The 19,583-nt window shown below is 51.4% G+C and overlaps 1 protein-coding gene across 3 annotated transcripts in view; it reads left to right on the forward strand.

Moving 5' to 3' along the window:
• The first annotated feature begins 2,910 nt into the window (after nucleotides 1-2,910).
• The window catches only part of PHACTR3 (phosphatase and actin regulator 3), a 280,608-nt gene continuing 263,935 nt past the window's right edge, over nucleotides 2,911-19,583 (forward strand). For 2 of the 3 annotated variants that reach the window (XM_054467832.1, XM_054467836.1), the window contains exon 1: nucleotides 2,911-3,045. In XM_054467832.1, coding sequence (XP_054323807.1) covers nucleotides 2,937-3,045 — 109 coding nt within the window. In that variant the 5' untranslated portion in view covers nucleotides 2,911-2,936. Of the gene's footprint in view, nucleotides 3,046-4,846; nucleotides 4,916-19,583 lie in introns of those variants that run through there. The other variant, XM_054467833.2, reaches the window with a different exon arrangement.

A 19,583-nucleotide genomic window follows, 5' to 3' on the forward strand; every position in this document is an offset into this window, starting at 1 on the left:
TCATGGACATTCAGGACACCCTGGAGGGTCCTCACGAAGAAGGGATGTTACCCACAGGGCTGGCCCTGAGGGTCCTGCTGGGCCCAAGGGAGCAGCTGATGGGGTGGCCTTCAGCCCTCCTGGATTCTTTGCAGGGGCTGGGCCTGGCCAGCCTGTCCTCTGCCCTAGAAGCACCCAGGGGTGGTATGGCTCTGGTGAAGCACACAGGTCCTGGAGTCCAGTTATGAGGCCTGGAGCTCGGCTTGTCCTAATATTAGCAGCAGGGCCTCGGGGAGCCTCTGAGAGCTTCAGTTTTCTTAGGGATAATGAATAATGCTGTCTTTAGATTTTTGTGAAGATGAACTGGGATAAAGCAGATGGAGTGTTTAGCGCAGGGCCTGGCGCGTCGGAAGTGTTCAATGAGGATGAGTGATTAGGCTTCATCTTCCCCTCTGCATCCTCTTCTGAAGAAACCTGCTCAGAGTTCAAAAGGCCCAACCCAGGCCACACCTAAGGAGGCCAACAGTGTCTGCTGGCCTCAGACGGGGTTAGTCAGCATCCTTGGTAGTGTGTACTTGAGAGGGCTGTGTAGACCTGCCATGTGAAGCCCCATTCTGTAGGTCACCAATAGATCCATGTGCAAACAGATCAGGGGCCACGAAGGCTCTGGCCTGTGGACAGGCAGCAGGGCCGGCAGAAAGAGAGAGACCTTTCCTAGCACACCTTGGATTTGTCTTCATGCTAACATTTCTGTCTCCTAACTCTTTCCTTCAGTGTCCTCTTCCCCACCAAGGTTAGGGAGAAAAGGAAATGGCAAGGAGGGTGGGACTGAAAATTCCAATCCTCCATAGGGCTGCCTTCAGGCACAGCTGGAACCAGCTGCTCACACGGACAATGCCAGCAGCCCCTGATACCTCCCTGTCCAGGCTCCTCCCTCTTCTGTGTTGTTTTGATTCTGAGCCATGTAATGGCCCTGGACGTTCAGACCGTCCTTCTTAGGACTAGTGGATAACAAGGGCTTCTCTCTCCCAGTCCAGCAAAGTCCCAAATATGTGCCTCTGTGAACCAACTTTTCTGGCCCAGTCTCTGAGGTCAGGTGGATGATCTACGCTAGTTGGTTGGACTAGGTCACCAGCCCTCCCCTGGAATTAGGGAGGAACCCTGGGTCCACAGAGTGGGGAAGGAGGCTTCCAGCAGGAAATGGAAATGCTATTCCCAGCAGAGTGGGACAAAGCCTGCAAAACACATGGTCCCCGAGTGACCAGGACCAATGCCTGTCCTCTCAAATTCCAGCCCAGTGAGGGGCAGGGCAGATGAGTGGACAAATAATCTCAATGGGATGCAGTGTATGCCCAACAGAGAGCACAGAGTGCTGGGGGCCTGCGGAAGGGAGAGCCAAAGGCCTGGGGAAGACAGGCAGGGAGACTGAAGGATTAAAGTCTTCAGAAAAGAGGCAAACACTTAAGCCAGGTCTTGAAGGTTGGGTAGGAGTTCACGAGGGCAAACCAATGAGCTGGGCACAGAGCAAGGAAGCACCACAACACTGGCCAGGTGTTGAATCCAGACGCTGCACCTTTCTCACTTTCTAGGCAGGTAACTTCGCTTCTCTGAGCCTCAGTTTCCTTCTCTAGAAAGGAGGGCATGATGATAGTGTCTCTCTCCAGGAGCTGATGGAGGAGCAAACAGGATGAAGTAGGAGGGGGACTGGAGCAGTGGACTAAGTCCCAGCTTTCATGGAGCTTGCATTTTCTCATCTGTAACAGCGCCCTCCTCAGTGAGTTTTCGAAAGGTTCAGGGAATGTATGCTCAGTGCAGTGCCACCAGGTGCTGGCTGCCGACTGTTACCACCGTTAAGCAGTTCTGAAGATGAGGCTGAGAAGTCTGGGCAGGAGATGCGGGAAGCAGGCAGGCTGCCAGGGAGGAGGCAGGTGGCTGGGAGGCCTGGCTACATCCCAGTCCCAGCACTGCACTGGCAGCTGTGTGGCCCACTGCACCTGCTGGGGGAGCCGCTGGGGGATGGAACGGGGGTTCCTAGTCCCTTAGCAGAGTGCACTTTGAAAGCCTTCAGTGGTGGAGGAGGGGAGTGGTGTTCCTTTGGGGCTCTGAGGACCTGAGTGTCAGGAGGAGGGTTACCCGGAACTCTGCTGGGGACGTGGCTGTGTGGGTGCTGATGGGGACCCTGAGTCCATCTCAGGCCAGGATCCTGCCTCAAGGGCAGGGCTGTGGCTGCAAAAACCCCAAAGTCAGTAGAGGCTGCTGAGGCCTCCGGAGAGTCACCCCAACCCCTTCACGCCCAGGTGCTGGTGGGTGGACGGGGCGTTTTGTGAGAGGGCGCTGGGAGGGTCAGGGGACGGGGCCGGCACAGTTCTAGTTCTGGAGCTGGTTGGTGGTTACAAAGGTGTCCCCCAAGCAGCACTCATTAAGCTAAGTACGAATGTTTTGTTTCATAGCTAAAAAGGTAAATATATGGGGTTTATTCGACAGGCAGCAGTGCCTCCCACCGCCCTTACATTAAGGCAGCCAAGGAGTCTCCAACTTAGGGAGCGCCAGGCCCGGCTCAGTCTCGGCCCATCCCACTTCAGCCGCAGTCCATTTACACACCAGACCACTGAGGCTCAGAGAGGCCAAGCGACTCGCCCGCCGCCCCACAGCGGCTCCAGCGCTGCTGCCTGTTTATAGCGCGGGGAACCGGCGGCTACACCTCCCGCCCGGCTGTCCCTTTAACGTTTCTAGGGCGTCCCTGGAAGGCCCCGGGCGCGGCGCTGAGGTCTCCCCTCCCGCTCGCTCGGGCCAGGCTGCAGCTCCGGGCGGGTCAAGGTCGCAGCGGCGCCCCTCGGAGCCCCCGCCCGGCGGAGGGGCCGGCCTCGCGTGGAGGCGCCGCCCCCGGCCCTGGTCCCGGTCCCGCCCCGCCGGCGCCTCCCCGCGGCCCCGGCTCCGCTCCGCGGCCCTCCGGCGGGATGCGCGGCCGTGGCGGGGGGCGCGCCCGCTGTCCTGCGCCCCTGCGCTCGCTGCTGAGCGCCTTCGGGGCCCGGGACGCCGCCGCCGCCGCCCGAGGTCCTGCGCAAGGTAAGCGCCCGCCGCGGGGAGGGGACGCAGGACGTGGGGCCCGGGGTCCCGGCCGGGCACGAGGCGCTGGGGGAGGACTCCTCCTGGATCCCTTGCCCTTGGCCGTTGCGGGTGGCCAGGATGGCCGCTGCGCCCCCAGCCACAGAGGTGGGCGCCCCGGGTCTCGGGCTTACCGCCCCCCTCCGCCCCCTCGCAGCAAAGTCACCAGAGTCTCTCCCTAAACAAGGGCAGTGCCCGTAGGATCAGAAGCGCTGGCGTGGGGGTCGGCAGTCTGGGGTTTGGAATTCCCCTCTGCCAGCTGCATGAGCCTTTTTGCATGGCATTTGACCTTGCTGCGCCTCAGTTTCTGCATCTGTAAAATGGGGGTGATCCAATACCTGTGTCTTGGGGCAGCAGTTGGGATCATATGAGCAGCGCTGGCCACCCAAGAGAGGGCTCTGCGCTTGTTCACTCTTCTTCCCCAGGGAGGGCCATTGGCCTCCACCCATGTGGGGCTGGCCCCTCGCCCCCTGCTGGGCAGACACCTGGCCCTGGAGAGGGTCCAGCTGCAGTTCAACGGATGGGATCTAGGAAGAGGGGCCTGAGGAATCCAGAAAATGGCCAGGGCCCCAGCTGGGCCAGGGAAGAGGAGTTGAGGATGGGGAGTGGCCTCAGGCCTCCTGGTGACAAGGCTAGAGTGTTGCCTGTGCTCAGTGGCCATGGGTGCATGAGTACCAGGTGTCCAGTAGGCAGAACCCAGATGAGGGGGAGGAGAGCTAGGCCAGTGTTTCCGCACTGGCCCTTGGTCAGGATACCGGGGGCACTTATTACAGATTGTTCCAGGGGCCCCACCCAGGCCTGCCCCTTGCAGTCTCCTTGGATAATCTGTTTTTTTAACTAAAGCACCAGGAAACTCTGGGATCAGGCCACTCGGGAAACTCTGGTTTAGATCCATCAGTGGTTCTTTTCAGTGCCTCGAAACGGGTTGATCCTGCCTTCCCTTGAAGACATTTCTGGTTGTCACACCTGGGGGAACGCCACTGGCACCCAGTGGGCAGAAGCCAGGGACACTGCTAAGCATCCTGCACTGCCAGGAGCCCTCCTTCCCCCCGAGGCGATAATGGTGTAGTCCACAGGCTAGTGCTGGGGTTGGGAAACCCTGAGATACAGGGATACGTGGAGTCACAAAGTCGAGAAAGGGGGACATGGGGATTTGGGGAACACTTGAGAGCCCACTATCTGCCAGGCCTTCTGTAGTGCCCTTGGAGGAGAAGCTCGTGGCAGAAGCTTAGCCCAGGCACAGAGGATGGGCAGCTGAATCCACTCATCAGGAATACTGAGCACCTACTGAACACCAGTCCCTGTGCTGAGCTCCCAGGGTGGAGTTGGGAAAGAGAGGGAGATGGGGCCCCTCTAGGGTGCCCGTCTCTAATGAGGCAGAAGCCCCTCCCCCAGTGCCTGCATAGAGTAAGTGCCCATGAGTGTCGGTGTCCTCCCTTAAAGCACTCCTGTTTTTGGCAATACATGAGTACTAAGCACAGTGAGGCGTATTCTGGGTTGGATTTTGGGAAAGGGCGTTCCCAGTCCTAACCTTCGGCAGCTTGGCAGTGTGTTCAGGGCCACCAGGAGCCCATGTTCTGCCTGCAGTAATTACGCAACTCCTCACCTGTTCCTTGTGCTCCTCAGTCGTTGGGCATTTTTAAAATAGTTCTGCGGCCTCTGTCTAGGCCTTGATGGATGGATGGCAGGGCTCCGCCACTGCTGACCCACTTTCCCCAAGGAGAAAGCGGAATATTTTGTCAGTGGGTCAGCAAATGATTATTCATCATTGAAAATGCTTCAGGCGCGGATCTAGATGCTGGGATGCTGCGGGGAGCAGGGAGGCCCTGAGGTGAGAATTCACTTGATGGCATTGGGGAACAGGAGGGTCGTTGAGGCTGGAAGCCCATCAGCTAGGAGACTGGAGGGAGCTGAGTTTGGGGAGGTGGCCCGTGGGCCTTGGCCTCCATCATAAGTCCCTAGGGGTTTTACATGTGCAACCTGAGGCCAATGGCAGGTTCTAGGCTGAGGAATTGCATGTCCCTCTGTGTCTGAGAGAAAGCTCCTCGTGGCTGCTGTGTGGCCGCAGGTTTATTTGGAGGCTATGGCAGCAGGGGAGTTGCCAGCTGCTTGGAGGACAGGGGGGTACATCAGAGACGGAGAAAGTGGGAAGCACTGGGGGCTGATAGGACCTGCTCATGACTTGGGTACCCCAAATCCAGGATGCCATGTAGGTTTGGGGTCTGAGCACTGGGTGGATGGTGGTGCTGTTTATGGGGGTGTGGAAGGCTTGGTGGGGGAGGAGGGAGACTGGTGGGAGGCTTCTGCAGTGCATTCCTTCACTTTCCATGGAGAGGAGAGGTCTGGGAGAGGAAGCGCACATTCCGTGCTGACCATGGTGATTTGGAGGGGCTGTGTACACTGGGCCATTGCACGTCTGAGTCTGGAGCTTGGGGCGGTGGTTGGTCTGGAGGCTCCAATCTGAGATTCATCAGAATGGGGCTGGCACTTAAAGGAGGTCACTTGGGAGGGGGCTGAGGCAGAGAGTGTGGCTGGGTTTCTTGGTTTCAATGTTGCATTTCAATGTTGAGTCAGATAGGACCCCAGTGCAAATGCCAAGTTTTGGTTTGGAGCAAGGGTCCCGGCACCCAAGGAAGAACCAGGCTGTGTGCCCACAACTCTTTGGGCACTGATGCCAGACCTCGAGAAGGTCCCTTTGACTTCGTTCATTTTGGAACCAGAAGGATCTGTCCAGCTGCCACCTGAAGCTCGGCTTCCCTGATTTGTGTGGCTATTTCCCGGACCTTGCTTGGGAATCTTAACTCACACTTAAAGGGATAATGTGCTATTTCTGGGGCCAGGGCTGCATTAATTTAGGAACAAATTAACCACTCATTCTTCCAGACTTCGAAGTCTGATTTTGAAGTGCTGACTCGTAGTGGGTTATTTCTGCACTAAATGAGTTTTTTTTTCCTTTAAATTTTTTTTTTGAAGGGAAAGGCGTGATCAATGATATCATGACATGTCCCAGCTGATGCTCATTAAAAGTTGTGGCTTTAGGGGCTGCAAAGACAGTTTGAAATTTAATGCCTTGTTTCCCTGGCTCAGCTCAGAGTCAGGGCTGGGCAAGGCTCCCTGAAGGCAGTAACTCTGAAGACCCATATTGGGTCTGGAGTTGCCCAATTCTTTTGAAATCTTAATGACAACCAGCTGGACTTAGCAGGCTTTTCTGGTAGCAAGTGACTGAAACGGACTAGACACACAGAAGCAAAAGGGCCATCTGTTGAGTCAGGAAACTGGGCGTCTATAGCTCTAGCTAGCCTCTCCTTGTCTGTCCCAGACTCAGGCTGGGTCATATCACTGGCCCTTGAACCACTTACTGGCATGAGGGAGTGGGGAGGACTGGACGGCTGAGACCTAGCTGTCTCCTCCGGTCCAGAAATGGAGCTGGCATCCCCGCCATAGCCAGCCTGAGACTTCCAGTAGGAAATCAGGAGGATCGCAGAAGGAGATGGGTACTGCGATCACAAACTCCAGCATGGCAGTGCAAGAACCCCACAGCTGTGCTCACCTGACCTGCAAAACCCGCCGTGCATTGCAAATCACCCTGCAGCCTTCAGTTTTCTTTCCTGTGACCAATGGGTGCTTGGAGGTAAAAGGCAGAGTCATGATGTCCCAGCAGCTCGAGAAGGCCCTGGGAGAGGTGTGACCTGGCTACACATCTTCGTTTCTCTCCTTTCCCCGCAGGGTGCTCAGGGCACACCTGTGAGAGCCAAGCACCTCCCCATGGCCAGTGGCCCCTCAGGTCTGCTTCTCTTTTACCTGCTCTGAGCCTCACATTTTCTCACCACTTAGCTCAAATCCCCACGCAGCTGTCACCCCATTACTTTAAGGACTGCTGTCTGCTGGTGAACTTTGCTGATGACTAAGTTGATCGCTCCATTTTTGTTTGAAGGGAAAGGAGTGATCCCCAATCTTTAGAAATGGCCTAGGCTGGACACGGTGGCTCACGCCTGTAATCCAAACACTATGGGAGGCTGAGGCCGGCAGATCATGAGGTCAGGAGATCGAGACCATCCTGGCTAACACGGTGAAATCCCGTCTCTACTAAAAATGCAAAAAATTAGCTTGGAGTGGTGGCAGGTGCCTGTAGTCCCAGCTACTCGAGAGGCTGAGGCAAGAGAATGGCGTGAACCCGGTAGGCGGAGTTTGCAGTGAGACGAGATTGCTCCACTGCACTCCAGCCTGGGTGACAGAGTGAGACTCCATCTCAAAAAAAAAAAAAAAAAGAAAGAAAGAAAAAGTCCTAGCCTGTAGTTGGGACTCCATAAATATTTTATGGGATGAATGGATAATGTGGTCTCCAGCTCAGGGGATAAGTTTTTCTGGAAAAAAAATTACTCACTCAAACACATACACGTATATATTTAATTACACTAGTACGTCATGAATACATCCTCCAAGTGAGAAATTGAAAACATTGCAAATAAGGCTCAAATCCCTCTGGAACATGAATCCCCCCACCCACCCTTCGCCCTTCCCCAGGGAAGCCACTGTTACCATTCATGGCATTTCCCACCAAACTTTCTTGACATAAGCATGTGCTTTTTAAAGAAATGGCATCACACAGCACTTCTCGTTGTGAAGCTGTTTTCACTCTGCAGTGTGTCTTGGAGATTTATCTGGCTTCATAGGTTCTGTCTAATTGCTTTGGAATATTCCATGGCTGTTTTCGCCTTTCTGCTACCGATGGCCATGGAGGTCCTTCTCAGATCCTGTCACAGGCTGTGCTGCAGGGGACATCCTGCGTGAGGTGCTGGGCCCATCTGTACAAACGTTTCTCTGTAAGGCACATCCTAAGAATGGAACTCCTGGGGCTTAGGATGAGTGCGTTTTAAATTTAAGCTGCTATTGCCAGACTGTTTCCCATAGTGGCTGTGTCACTCCCAACAGCAGTGTCGGAGGTACCCGTTTCTCTCACCAGCACTTGATACATTCACATTCTGAAATTTTGCCAATCCTCCAGAGAAGTGAAAATTACATTGTTTCATTTGCATTGCCTTGATTGCTTGAGAGTTTTTCTTATGTGACTTGGCCATTTAGATTTCACTCTCTGAGCATTGCCTCTTCATTTACTTTGCCCTCTTTTTCCAGGGGGTCGTTCGTGTGTTTCCGAATGGTTTGTGAGCGCCGTTGATCTGATCTGGAACCTGATCCTCCGCTGGCTGCAAATATTCGTGTCCTTTCTGTTGTGTGTCTTTTCACTTTGTTTATGGTGTTCTTGGTTGAATAGAAGCTTTTAGTTCTGATGTGGTAGAATGTATCCAGCTTTTTCTTTGTTTTTGCTTTTTGTGTCTTAAGAAACCCTTTTCTGCCTGGAGTTTAGAGTGAACAGCTTTTCTCAGTGTAGCAGGGAGGGTCCTGGTTTCAGCTCTGAAAGTCCTGTATCCTGAGAAGTCCTCAGCTGGGGGCATACCAGGATGGCTGCTCAAAAACACATCCCTCTGCGTTTCCTTTTGAGGCTTGTATAGCTTTTTCTTTGCATTTATTTTTCTTATCTACTATAACATGTGTGAATGAACAGTATGAGGTAGAATACAGGGTTTTAATAAGGATTACAGGAGTCACTGGGTTTAACCCAGGGATCTGTTGATTCTGGTGGGGATTCCTAGCCCTGAGGGAGCAGAGGGAGGAAAGGTGGTCTGGGGGTGGGGACAGATCCAATCAATTTACTTTACCCCTAACTGTGAAGTGGACCATGGCTTCCAAACCAAAACTCAGAGCAGGTTTTGGGCAAAAATTGGTCTGATCTGGTAGCCTACATGGTTTTATTGATACGATTGACAATTGGCTGTACGTTTCCCAAGCAGGGACCAGCTGTGTGGAGAAATTTGGATGCTCCTTCTCGCAGCCTGGCTGCTTTCCCAGGGCTGGCCCCAGGAGGGAGGCTCCCTGTGTGCCTGCCTACAGGAGCAGCCTCGGACTGACTCCCAACAAGCCCAGGGGGCTGGCTTTCCCGGAACCCTCCTCTGATTCGGGATTCCTACCAAACTTCGGTAGCAGTTTATTTTAAGGAAAACAACAATGATACACATCCCTTGCATAGGACTCCTAGCCTGGGCAGGGGCTGGCTGGGATGTGGGGATGGGAGGACCAGGGGTCTGGCCCTCTCTGGGCTGGCCCAGGGTTTGCGTTGTGGGCTTTGCATTGGGCAGGGGGAGTTGCCCTTTGGAAGCTGGTGACCTCATGGCCTAGATTACCGGGAGCAATGTCGATTTTGCGTGATTACAATATTTTCAGGAAAGCTACTTAGGTGCACCAGTCACCAGGGACGGTTCATGCGTGGACCTGTGGAAGGCCTTTCCTGGAGGGAATTCAGCAGCTCTTGGGCCTCACACTGCGAAGTGGGCCAGACCGGGGGGCTCTCTATGGAAGGTTCCTGTGCCAGGCATTTTAGTTGCAAACTGTGTGGGCCAAAGGAAACACAAGTGAGCGAGTGGGCAAGAAGATGTGGTACTGGTGCCCGTGTGTGCAACGGGGCAGCCCTGCCTCAGTGCCTTAGGTGGTGCCCTTAAGGACAAGTGTATGTGAACGTGCATGAGAGTGTGAGGATATACTTGAGTGCATGTGCCTGTGTGTGCCTGATTGTGTGTGTATGCATGTGTGTGTGAGGCTGTGCAAGAGTGTGTATGTGCCTGTGTGTGAATGACTGTGTGTGAGGGTGTGAAGCTGTGATGAGTGCACGTGCCTGTGTGCACGTGATTGGGTGTGTGTGTGTGAGGGTTGAGGCTGTGCAGGAGTGTGCATGCCTGTGTGTGTATGCATGTGTGTGAGGGTGTGAAGCTGTGCAGGAGTGTGTGCGAAGGTGTGCGTGAGTGTGTATATGAGCAAGTGTGTGCATGAGTATTACATGCATGAGTGTGTGCATGAGCTAGTGTGTGCATGAGTGTGTGCGTGCATGAGCATATGTGTGCATGTATATATGGATGCGATCTCCCTCAACCTAGTGTGCCAGCCTCAGCACAGCCCTGCTCTGACCAGAGGCCTAGGAGGTCCTCCAGCTCCCAGCCCCTAACCCTCCGTCTAAGCCAGGCCTCCACCTTCACTCCCCAGCCTTCACCCGTGCTGCTCCTCCTGCCGGAAGGCTACTGGCCTCCTGTGGAGTGTACCCATCTGTCAAGGCCCGGCAGTGAGACCTCGTCTATGAAGCCTCTCATCCCCTATTCTGGGGTGATCTTTTCCCCCTGTAAACTCTTATTGTCCAAATCTCTTCTTCATATAAGGACACCAGTCAGATTGGATTGGCACCCCCCCACCCCCTCAGCAGCCTCATTTTAATGTAATCACCCCTTTAAAAAACGCCTTCTCCAAATATTGCATTCTGAGACACTGGGGATCAAAACTTCAACATATACATATTAGAGGGAATACAGTTCAGCCCCTGACAGCTCGGCTGGGAACATGAGCGGGGCCTCGGGTCCTTTCCACTCGGGCTTTTGCATGGGCAGCTTGAGGTGCAGAAGTGAGCAACCTGAGAGAAACAGACTCAAGTTCTGTCACCGCTTATGATCTGGCTTTGGACATCACAGTCCCGCTTCTGCCTTAGAATCGGCCTTCCCTGACTCGGGGTGAGGGTCGGCATGAACCCACCTCTCAGCGGGAGGCTGCAAAGCCACGTTGCGAGAAGAACATATGAGGTTGGAGGTGATGTTGTGGCCATTTTTGGGGAAAATCCCCCAAAATGTGACTGCACTGGGAGGGACCCTCAGATGCTTGTGCCTGGTTTCTGGCAGATTTCGCCCCAGGCACGTTTTTCTTTGCTGGGTGTGCTTTGCCTGCTGCTGCTATAAATCACAGTTGTGAGTACAGCTACAGCCGAGTCCTGTGAGTCCTCTAGTGAATCACTCAACCTGGGGGTGGCCATGGGGACCCCCAGCACAATAATCACCCTGTTCACTCTCTTGTTAATGATCCATCTGCTCCACCAAAGGTAAACCCAGGGCAGCAGTGACTGGCGCATTTTTGTGTGCAGGGCATGCACCCCGTGCCTGGCACCTAGCAGGTGTGCTGTAAGCTCTGTGTCCAATGGAGAGCATGATGCGGAGGCGATGATGGGGAGGTGGGGTTGGTGGCAGGGAGGCCTCCTCTCCTCACCCCCACGCAGAGGCCCTTCCTTGCGGCTCACAGGAGTTTCTTCAAGTACTGTTGCTCTGACATTGAGCTTTTCACCTCTCCCTAAAGGAAAGCCATTTAGCAAAAAGAATCTCCTAGTTTAGCAACATTATCTCTGTCAAGTTGCAGGAAGTGGGCATGTGGCCTTTTTGCGTGAGTCTCTCAGCAGTGGAAGCTGGCTCTTCCTTCTGAAAACATGTCATATTTTTAGACCGTCTTGAGTGATTTACACACCTTTTCTACAAGCAGACCTGGAGATGAGAATGCACAGGCCTGCCCGGACGTCTTCTCCAATACCCACCCTGTGTGTTCGTGCTGTCACCTGACAGGTGCCCTTGGTAGCCCTTCTCCATCCAAGCCTCCCTCCAGGTGGCCTGCCCTGGCCCGCTCTGTGGTCATTCTGCCTCCTGGAGGCTGGCACAGACTTCCTGCCTCCTGCACATTGCACATTTGGACCTAAGTTCATTGCCACTCCCCCAGAGGGCAAACACTAAAAATAGACTCTTCACTGGATGAGGTTTCTAATACCAGCTAAGGACTGCGTCTCTCCACTTACGAGTGTCCGAAACAGCTGTATGAACTGCACGTTCTCTGTCTTCCATGACTAAATCCCCTTAATGGCCCTAATTCACTCTAATTCCGGTAACGAGGACGCTCCAGCACTGGAGGTGTGGTGCACGTTCGATTTCTATTTTTATTTTAATGGCTTTGCTATCTGTGCCTTTTCCTATAATCCACGACAAATCATGATAAATTAACTCCATTTTTTTTTTCCTGTTTGGTTAAACATTGGGATAATAAAAAATAAGGAGATGTTCCTCTTATTTGTAGATTACTGTGATTTCCAACCTAGAGTATTGTGGTCATGGGTGAAAGTGCAGGATATTGTACACTGATCATTTGCGTTGTTTGCTTGGGAGTCACTGCGGTGAGGGATTGGAGAGGAGCCACTCTGCAGTCACTGGACAGTGATAGTCACACCAACCAGGGCCTGTCCTCAGTCCTGCTCACTCATCTACACATCTCTGTGGGAGATGGGTTCGACCTGGTGGGACCCCATTTGACAGGTGAGGAAAACCGAGGCTGAAAGGGATGGAGTAACGTGCCCAAGGTCACAGCTGCTGAGCTGAAGTTGAGCCTGGACAGTCTGCTGGATTCTTGGTCATTCTGTGATCCTGTCTCTCATGAACCTGGATTTATATTATATCCCTTTGGTTCTGGAAAGTGTCTGACAGCAGGTCAATGCTTGTTGTTACTGCCTGCTTTGGAAGCCCTTAAAAGATGCCCCAACTCTGGCTGTCCTTGTGGGGTGCCTGTCTTGGAAATGAGCAGGCTGCTGACTGAAAAGAGCCTTTCCCTGTAGATGGGATGTGGTGCCCCACAGGTGGGACCCCGTATTTCCTACAGGTGGACACTGGGGTGGTTCTCTCCACCTGTCGTCATGTGTGGCTTCTTCCCTTTGTTAGAGTCTTGAGTTGGTGTTGGATATGAGGTCACCTTTCTTCCGAGGATCGTCTAAGCAGGGTGGAGGAGATGCAGGTTGCACAGAGGTGGGAGAAGAACCCTTGGGGCCAGGAGGTAGATGTGGGGTGTCCTCAGCTTTGCCCCTGGTCCCAGTGTGACCTTGTACGTGTTCACCCTTCTCTGAGCCTGGCTTTCCTCATGGATGGAGTGTGATTCTGAAACCCAGTGTTCATGGCTCATCAGGAGGATCACAGGAGAGATGTCTATTGCTGCCAGAACAATTTACCACCAACTCAGCAGCTAAAGCATCACCAATTTATCGCCACACACAGCCTGTGGGTCAGGCGTGCAGGCGGGCTTGCCTGCTTCCCTCTCTGGGTCTCCACAGCGCTGTGCTCTTTGCCAGATGCTCTGGGAGAGAATTCACTTCCTACTCGTTCTGGTGGTTGTCAGAATTCAGTTCCTTGAGGCTGTAGGACTGAGGTCCCTATTTTCTTGCTGGCTGTCAGCTGGAGCTGGGGCTGGAGCTGGGGCTGGGGCTGGGGCCCGGGTCATTTTGGTTCTCAGCTGTAGAGGCCACCGCCTTCCCTGGCTCATGTCCACCTTCAAGGCCAGCAAGGGTGGCTGAATCCTCTCAGCCTTCAAATCTCTCCTCCCTCCCTTCCACCCTGTGCACTCCTGCCTTCCCCTCTGCTTCCTAAGTGATTCCATGAGGCCCATTGGGTCTTCCAGGTTCATCTCTATATCTTCAGGTCTCCTGATTATAACCCTGATCCCAGCTGCAAAGGCCTTCACATTGGTGCCTACATTGGTGCTGGATCAGGTCACCGGGGGTCAGGAGTCCTGAGGGAATGAATAGCTCTCAAATTCTGCTGTCCTTATTGTGGGTAAGTGGCTGAGGGCTGCCTGGAGGAACCTCATAGTGGCTGAGGGCTGCTTGGAGGAACCTCACAGTAAAACAAACAACCTCTCACTTAAACAGCACATAAGCTCATATGTGAGACTCTGATTTGTAGCAGTAATACTACACAGGAAGTTTTTTTATTTATTACAGATTTAGCTGCTGGGTGCTTCTGATAAAAAAACTTGGTTGAATATAGTTAAAACAAATCTGGGATCTGCCCCCTTGCTCGGCATTTCTGTTGCCCCTGTCCCAGTCCAGGCTGCCCCATCTCTCCCTGTCCAATGCAGCAGCCCCGCCCCCCTGGTCCCTGGGGCCATCTCTGCTGTTGTCCACTTTATCCTCTGTCTGGCAGCCCCAGCACCCTTCCAGGAGAGGTCAATCTGCTCTCAGCTCTTCCTGGCTTGAGACCCTCCCAGGTTTCCTGTTTCTCCCAAGATAAGATCCATGCTTCTACTCATGCTGGGTCAAGAGGCCCTTTGAGTCCTGAGGCCTGTCCCCATCCTCAGCCTCCTGCTATCTCCCCAGTACTGCCCCACCCCTCACCCCTGGCTGCTTCTCAGCCCCTCCAACTGCCCTGTGCTTGCTAGTCTTGCCCTACCACCCCCCACCCCCGCTCCCTGGCCCCCATGCCTGGCACAGGCCCTGTGCTCAGTGAATACTGGTTGAATGAGTGGGCACGTGAATCAACGAATGAGAGACTCAAATGATCAAATACAAAGCAGGGCCTGCGTCTCAGGGACACTCCTCCAGCCTGGCGAGTCTGCGGTCTTCAGGCCTTTTGCCGAATGAAGGGTCTGCTTCCCATCTTTGCTGTGAGTCCCAGGTTTCCACAGGAGCAGGAAGTGCTAATGTTCTAATGTCTGCACCTTCACTCCCAGCTGCTGACGGCCCCCCAGGGCCCATCCCCAGGAACAGGGAGGCTCCCTTTATGCTGCAGTATGTAGACGCACAGATCCCCCCAAGTAGCAATTGAAAAGAACCAGCAGGGTCCGTGACCCCAAACTGCAGCCTGAAGTACCAGGGTAATCTTTGTTACACCCCAAGTTGCGGGACGGCAGAGCCCTCTGCCAAAAAGAGAAGTGAATGTTATTCCCCCGTGGGCTTTGGAAAACCCTTGCACTATTGTTAATATCTCAGGGTGAAGGCCGGTGAGGGCGCCAGAATTTAATTGCCTAAATAATTGCTTTCCCCAAATGTGAAATCCCGATGGACCCACCAGCTTCAGTGCACGCATCGGTTTTAATGAATGGTGGGCGCCGAGAGAGCTCACAACTTCTGTGCAAACACGGACGGCCGTCACTATTTATAGGTTTGTACAGGTTGATTCTTGGGATCATCATTGCTACGGCTGCAGAACGTAAGATCTATTTTTAAAGCACTACCTATAAGCCTAGTGCTATGGATTTTCTGTAATTTATAGTTCGGACTACGAGACTGCTTTTGAATTGTTACTCTGTAAAGTACTTAATCTACAGTTGCTGCGATGGGGTGCCGGTGGCATGAATCTATGCTGTGGTGAGTCCGTAAACCCAGCTCCACGGACTCTGCTGGGAAAAGAAACAACTCTCTTAAGTATATAAATCCAGTAATCATAGGAAATGTCCACATTGAACTGGCAGAAGGAGAACATGTTTGGGTGACAAGGGGCATTATTTAAACATGAAAGATCTTCCTTTAAAAGATAAAGAAAAGAAGTAAACACCTAATAGTGTGTACAACAATGCTAATTCTAGAAGAGGGTTATAGATTTGCTCTTTTATTTATTATTAACATTCTAATTATATAAGTATTTCGTGATCCCCTCCTCCTGGCAAAAATGAAAGCGTTTTGAGTAGGGGCACCGGGAGCCCAGACAGTCGCCATCGTGGAATCTAGGCTCTTCTCTCCGCTTCTGTAGGCAGCTGTTTCACCACGGAGGACAGAGATGCCCAGAACATCCGCCCTGTGCTTCCATAGTCATATGTGTCTGTGGGAAATATATGGTACTGGTGAGTGTGTGTGCACTCACGTGTGCATGTGTGTGCATGTGTGTGTGTGCTCCATGAGTGATTATGGCATTGTTATGTTATGTACTAACCCAGGAAATCAGAGCTTCAATGATGTTAGACTATAAAGATCTTTTGCAGTACAAGGAAGCTGCTGAGTGCTGTTCCCTAGTGTGGATATGCCATAGGGCAGCCATTCTGCTTTGAGGGACATTTAGGTTGTTTCCACTTGATCGGCCTCATGCATACCTTCCTGTGTTTGGGGTTTCTCTGGAGTAGATGACAAGAACTGGATGAGCTGGGACAGGACATTTTCTATTTGGGCAGATGCAGCCAGTCATCCTGGTTGCCGGTTTCAGTCTCACCCAGCATCTGTGGTGCCTGTTTCACCACATCTTCACCAGCACTTGGTGTTAGACTTTCAACTTTGCCTGTTTGTTTGTTTATTCTATTCTTCACTGGGATCAGGGGGTAAAGCCTGGTGGTTAAGAAGGAGGCCTGAGGGGACGGATCCACGCCAGCCCTCCTGCTCCCTGGATCTGTGGCCTCAAGGAGCTCTACTGGTTCCTGTCTTAGACTTTTTGGGCTACAACAACAAAATATCTTAGATGGATAATTTAGAAACAGCAGAAATTTATTGCTCACTGTTCTGCAGGCTGCGAAGTCGAAGATCAAGGGCCCGGCAGATTTGCTGTCTGGTGAGTGCCGGTTCCTCAGAGATGGTTCCTTGCTGCTACGTCCTCACAAGCGAAAGGTGTACACAGGGCTCCCTGGACCCTCTTTTATAAGACACTTATCATTGATGAGGGTGGGGCCCTCATGACCTAATCACCGTCATCTCGTCATCTCTGAGCGCTGCGCTGTCCTGTGCAGGACCCATGTCCCACATGTGGCTGTTGAAATTTATTTTAATGTTAAATGAACTAAAATGAGATGAAATTAAAAATTCAGGACCTCTGCAGCATGCACCACATTTTAAGCACTTTCAACACTTGTGGCTTCCATGATGGGCAGTGCTACATACACCATCTTCATTCTCATAGAACATTTTAGTGCATGGTGCAGCACCAGGGATGAGGCAGCCTCCCCAGCAATTTGCACCAGCCCCAGCCTGCCCTTGACAGGGCTCTGGCCATTCTCGTCCCTCGCATGGACACATCTCATCCTCTCCGAAGGCACATGCTCCTCCCTCCAGGCTGAGCCATCAGAGTCCCTCCCATGGGGCTCCAGTGCTTCATTTCCCCACTTCCGGTGGCTCCCGTCCGTGTCCACTTCGCAGGTCTCCACCTGGGCAAGGCTCCTCACTCATCTCCCAGCTCTGGCCTTGGCCTCCACATCTTCCTGAGTGACACCATGTGGGAAACTTGGTGGGTATTTTAGGGTACAGATGAGGAAGCTGAGGCCTCAGGAAGACAGCTGAAGTGTTTTTGGGTGAGGTGGACCAGGGACCACTTTGGGGCACCAGCAACTCCAGCTCCTCATCACAGGGGCCAGGACGAATTCCTTTCTTAGGGGATTCTGCCTTCTTTTTCCCACAGTGCAATGCCATTGGGGGAGAGCTCATGGCTGATCTCACCCGTTGAGACCCACTGAGATTCATTGAGACTCCATTTCTGCAAAGCTCTCCAGACCCTTTGCCCATGGCCTTTGGGAGAACTGTGAATGTTAAAGGGCCAAGAGTGTTGCCGCAGAAACCATGAGGCTCCCCGCAGCAGGGCCAAGGCCTCTGTTACTTTATTTTATGTTGTTTTTCTATAAAGTGATAGATATATATGGTAAAAATATAAAGAATACAGTAGGATGTAAGGCAAAAATCAGCTTCTCTCGCCCCTCAACTCTCCAGGCCTCTGGGTCTTCTCTGGCTGCTCCCAGAGAAGTGCCGTGGCTCTAAGAGGTCACTAGTGTTGCCTCTGAATCCTTCTGGAAAGTCTACACGAAACTTTTGTGCACGGCTTTTGAGATACACATACACACACACACACGCAGACACAACATTCCCATTCTGTGTATGCTCCCGCACACCTTGATATTTCTATTAACAGTGTATCACAGTAGTCGCTGTGTATGAGCCTACAAATGTCTTCCAAGCAGATTTCATCTCAGGGCCTTTGTGTGTGCTGTTTCCCGTGCCTGGCATGCTCTTTCCTTAGAGAGCCCCGTGCCTATGGCTGCTTCCCTTATTCCACTCAGGCCTTTGCACCAGTATTTCTAAACCATGACCCTTCTTTCTTTCTAAGACCAGTGTTAGGTTTGCAGCAAAACTGAGAGGAAGGTACAGGGATATTCCATAGACCCCCGTCCCAACATGCATAGCTCCACACAGTATCAACATCCCCCACCAGAGCAGTACATCTGTTACAACTGATGCACCTACATGGACGCAGGAAGACCACCCACAGTCCATGGTTTACATTAGGGTGCATTCTTCGTGATGTACATTCACTCATTCTTTAGACCAATTCATTCATTTTTTTAAAGACAAAATGACTAAATTTTCAGACCAATTTATAATGACACCTACCCCTCATTATAGTATCCTACAGATACTGCCCTAAAAATCCTCTGTGCTCTGCCTATTCATTCCTCTCTTCCTTCTCTGCAACCCCTGGCATCCACTCATCTTTTTATTGTCTCCATAATTTTGCCTTTTTCAAGAACAGCGTAGAGTTGGAATCACACAGTGTGTGGCCTTTTCATATTGGTTTCTTTCACTGAGCAATATGCATTTACATTTCCTCCATATCACTTCATGGCTTTATAGCTCATTTTTTTTGTACTGAATAATATTCCAGTGTCTGGATCCACCGTAGTTTTTTTGTCTACTCACCTGCTGAAGGACATCTTGGTTGCTTCGAAATTTTGACAATTATGAATAAAGTTGCTATAAGAATCCATGTACAGGTTTTTGTGTAGACATGAGTTTTCGACCTCTTTGTGTAAATACCAAGGAAGGTAATGTCTGGATCGTGTGGTAAGAGAATTTTTAGTTTTGTAAGAAACCACAAAGCTGTCTTCCACAGTAGCTGCACCATTTTGCATTCTCAGCAGCAGTGAATGTGAATGAGAGTTCCTGTTGCTCCACATTCTCGCCAGCATTTGGTATTGTCAGTGTTCTGGACTTTGGCCATTCTGATGGGTGTGCAATGGTCTCTCATTGTGGTTTCAGTTTGCATTTCTCTAATGGCATAATGTTTGGAGCATCTTCTCATGTACTATTTAGCATCTGTAGGTTATTTTGGTCAGGTGATCTATTCAGGCTTTTGGCCCATTTTTAAATCAAATTGTTCACTCTCTTACTGTTGAGTTTCAAGAGTTCTTTGTACATTTTGGATAACAGTCCTTTATTAGATATATCTTTTACAAATATTTTCTCCCAGTCTTCAGCTTCTCTTTTCAATCTCTTGACAGTGTCTGTACAAAGTAGACATTTTTTTTTATTTTAATGAAGTCCAGTATATCAATTATTTCTTTCAAGGATGATGCCATAATATTGCATCTAAAAAGTCCTCACAAGACCTAAGGTTTTCTAGACTTTTCTCCTGTGTTATCTTCTAGGAGTTTTACAGTTTTATGTTTTACATTTAGTTCTATGATATATTTTGAATTAATTTTTGTGAAGGGTGTAAGGCTTATGTCTAGATTCAGTTTTTTTTGCATGTGGATATCCACTTGTTTGAGAACATTTGTTGAAAAGACTTTCTTTTCTCCATTATATTGTCTTGGATCCTTTGTCAAAAATCAGTTGACTGTATTTATGTGGATCAATTCCTGAGCTCCCTGTTCAATTCCACTGATTTGTCTGTTTTTCTGCCAGTATCACACTGTCTTGATTAATGTAGCTTTATAGTAAGTCTTAAAGTTGGGAATGCCAGTCTTCCAACTTCGTTCTTCTCCTTCAACAGTGTGTTGGGTATTCTAGGCCTTTTGCCTCTCCATATAAACCTTAGATTCAGTTTGTGAATAGTCACAACTGATTTTGACTGAGATTGCGTTGA

The sequence above is a fragment of the Pongo pygmaeus genome, chromosome 21 (genome assembly GCF_028885625.2).
Source record: "Pongo pygmaeus isolate AG05252 chromosome 21, NHGRI_mPonPyg2-v2.0_pri, whole genome shotgun sequence".
Taxonomy (NCBI): domain Eukaryota; kingdom Metazoa; phylum Chordata; class Mammalia; order Primates; family Hominidae; genus Pongo; species Pongo pygmaeus.